Source organism: Triticum aestivum, chromosome 3A, assembly GCF_018294505.1.
Source record: "Triticum aestivum cultivar Chinese Spring chromosome 3A, IWGSC CS RefSeq v2.1, whole genome shotgun sequence".
Classification (NCBI taxonomy): Eukaryota; Viridiplantae; Streptophyta; class Magnoliopsida; order Poales; family Poaceae; genus Triticum; species Triticum aestivum.
This window is the reverse complement of record NC_057800.1, coordinates 44509289-44512806: the sequence shown is the minus strand read 5'-3', so window position 1 is coordinate 44512806 and position 3518 is coordinate 44509289. Positions and strand designations below refer to the sequence as shown.

The window sequence follows — 3518 nt, the reverse complement described above, 5'->3', positions numbered from 1 at the left end:
ATATTCGTAGGGATTGCATATTGTTTGCTTGCTCTAGTGCATTCAGAAGGCAGGGCCGGGTGTCCTTTTTGCCCTATCTCCTGCATGAATTTTTTTTTGCCCATCTCCTCCATGAATTGCTTGCTGCTCTCAACCAGAGGCCAACAACACCAGCACACCATAAAAAGTTCATTGATTTGTACCCTGACCAAAACTTGTTTTTGTTTTCTTCCTATATGAACCTTGACATTTTCCTTCCACTGGACACATGGACACCCACGTACCACTTGACCACACTGTGCCCTTGTGACTGTGCGTACGTCCTACTACGTACTCCCAGCCACGGCTGAGCAAATCTTCTCACAGGCTGCCATTGCTTCAAGTTTTGTTCTTCTGATCTTCTCTCGTGTTGAAAGCCATGGACAAGGTCTGGGACCTCAAGGTGCACGTCGATGGCCGTCACACGCTTCTTCTCCACCAGGTACCCGCCATACGTAACATGCATGCATGCATCGATCAAGGGACCGATGACTCTAACATTCTATGATTGATTGATTACGCAGAGCGTCATGTGCGCCTTCTCGGGGAGGCTGAGGGCAATGGCGACGCGGGAGACGAAGGCCAAGAGCGGAGGAGGAGCAGAGGCGGCGTCAATGTGCGTCGACCTCGCGGGCTTCCCTGGAGGCGGTGAGGGGTTCGACCTCGTGGCACAGTTCTGCTACAGCAATGGCCGCCTCCCGCCGCTCCGCCCCTCCGACCTCCCGCTCGTGCACTGCGCCGCCGCGTTCTTGGAGATGACCGAGGAGGTGCGCGCCGGCAACCTCCTCGCCCAGGCGGAGGCCTTCGTGGACGTCGGGCTCTGCTACTGGAGCTGGGCCGACGTGCTCGCCGCCGTCAAGAGCTGCGAGGCGTTAGGAGCGGACGTCTCCGGCCTCCGAGCGAAGCTCCTCTCAGCTCTGTTCTCGAGGATCGCCGAAGGCGCAGAGACGTCGAACAGCTCCTCGTCATCGTCGCCAGACACGGCCGGCGGCTCCAGCGGGCGGCCATCATCCGCCAAGACGCCGGAGTCGGTGAAGCGGTCATGCTTGGGGGGCGGCGGCAGGGAGTGGTGGTTCGATGACGTGGCGTCTCTATCCCCGCCGACCGTCGAGCAGGCCATGCAACTGCTGGGCTGCTACGGCGTGGACAACAAGAACCTCACACTGACGCGGTTCCTGCTGCACTACCTCCCCCGCGCCGCGGCGCTCCGCAAGGTCGACGACTCGGGAAGCCTGGTCGGACTCGCCGACACGGCCGTGCACGGGGTGGCGCACTCCGGCAGCGGGGCGGCGTTCTCCTGCAGAGGTCTCTTCTGGGTTCTGCGGATCGTATCAGCCGTGGGCCTGAGCAAGGAATGCAGGCGAAAGATGGAGGCGCTGGTGGGGCAGATGCTGGACCAGGCCACGCTCGACGACCTCCTCGTCTCCGGCGATGGCAGCGGCGTGTACGACGTCGGCCTGGTCACGAGGCTCGTCAGGGTTTTCGTGAGCTCCGTGGGCGAGGAGGAGGCCGGCTGCTCGTCGGAGAAGATGAGGAAGGTGGGGAGGCTGATGGACAAGTACCTGGCGGAGATCTCGCCGGACCACGGGCTGAGGGTGTCCAGGTTCCTCGCCGTCGCAGAGAGCCTGCCGGACTCCGCCAGGGACTGCTACGACGGCGTGTACAGGGCAGTGGACATCTACCTCGAGGTCAGTACTTCTCTTCAAAATTTCAAATGTTCAACTGAATTTTGAAGAAATTTGGTTCAGAATTCAAAAATTAGTTTGTCTAATTCACATCTAGATGTTTTTTAAGGATGTCACATCTAAGCTGCCTACTTGATGCTAATTAATAGAAAACATTATGATAGAAAACATCTAGCCATTGCATCGTATGATGCATGTAACTATTTTTATTAATACATGTATTATTCTTCCTTACAAATAAAGGGTAAACTCATGACCATGGACTTATAGACATAAAAAAGATCTATGCGACCTTGATTTAGCAGACTCTAAAATTATTATGGTTAGACCAATCATAGCAGTCTCTTTTGCACCATACTTCTGTAATGAGATCATTTCAAAGCTATGGAAGCAAATTTTGCGACGCCCTCAGGCCCTTTTTGCACCATGCATTGTGCGCCTCTGTTCTCAAATAGGTGGCGAACTAGAAATATTGGTGATTTTGTAAATCATTCGGTTTACTTAGATTATAAAAATATATAAATAGATGCCAGAGTCATAAAAGCCTATTGACATAGTTATATTTTGCGATGAAGAGATGGTATAATGTTTGTATCTTTGTAAATGTATGCAGTCTCACGCCGAGCTGACTGTCGAGGAGTGCGCAACACTGTGTCGGTGCCTCAACTACAAAAAGCTGACGCTGGAGGCATGCAAGGACCTGACCAGGAACCGACGGATTCCAACAGGGGTCTCCGTACAGGCACTGTCCTTACAACTGCAGCCCAATGCGCTCCGGCTCCTCTCGTCGTCGTCGATTTCGAGATGGGTTGTGGCAGACGGCGAGAAGAAGGAGGCGCTGAGGCTGAGCCTGCGGCGAATGCAGGGCCGGCTGACAGAGCTGCAGATGACATGCAAGGGGACGAGAGGGAAGACAAGGGCGTCGTCTGGGATGGCGGCCAAGGGCAGCAAGTCCTTGGGCGGGAGGGGCTTGCCTTGGATGTGCTAGCTGCTAGATATGGAGTAATGCTCCGAAAGTACCTTTCTACACCTGAGCTCATATGCTCCCGGTGTGAACAGTACACTAAATAAAATATAAAAACATTTCAAAAAATTCTGAAATTTTTTTATGGCATACTTTAAGAAGTGTTTGTTGTGCATGTAAAATTTCATCATGAAATCGCATTCATGGAAGTCGTGGCAAAAAAAACAAAATCAGAGCTCCAAAATGCGTTTGAAAGTAACATTTACAGAGTATCGATTTTGTTTTTTTACCATGCCTTCCATCAATGTCATTTCGTGATGAAATTTTGCATGCACAACAAGCATTTCTTAAAGCATGCCACAAATTTTTTTCAGATTTTTTTGAAACGTTTTTCTATTTTATTTATTTTACTGTTCACGGCAGGAGCATATGAGCTCAGGTGTAGAAACTCCACGTCCGTAATGCTCTCCTTTCTTTGCGCGGTGAGGCTATCACGTTCACGTACCGTGCCTCTTTACTCCGTCACATGATCCTTTTGTAAAGTTGTTTTGTTGTGTGGTATTTTTGGCTTCTGTTGTATTGGTTGCTGATTGTAAGTGAGGCGTACCCTTCTCTTTTTTTTGCGCATAAGAGTGAGATATCATCGGTATCTCTGTAATCAACTCCTTGATCATTATACATGTTATCCTTGTTTTCAGTTTTGTTCTCTTTACTCGTATTCGTATTACGGTATTCCTATGACCTTCATCACATATGTCTGGCCAGATGATGATGATACTGTAATACCAAGTGGGCCCATAGAGTACCGCTCCGATGTTGGAGGAGATCTGTTGACTGGTCAAACTGATCAG

At 50.8% G+C, this 3518-nt stretch overlaps 1 protein-coding gene across 1 annotated transcript; it reads left to right on the top strand.

The window, feature by feature from the left end:
• Positions 1-397: 397 nt before the first annotated feature.
• LOC123057811 (BTB/POZ domain-containing protein At3g19850-like) lies at positions 398-2691 on the top strand. The gene is made up of 3 exons (XM_044480697.1): positions 398-460; positions 543-1706; positions 2317-2691. Exons 1-3 carry the CDS (start codon positions 398-400, stop codon positions 2689-2691), a joined length of 1602 nt encoding a protein of 533 aa, XP_044336632.1.
• Positions 2692-3518: the final 827 nt, after the last annotated feature.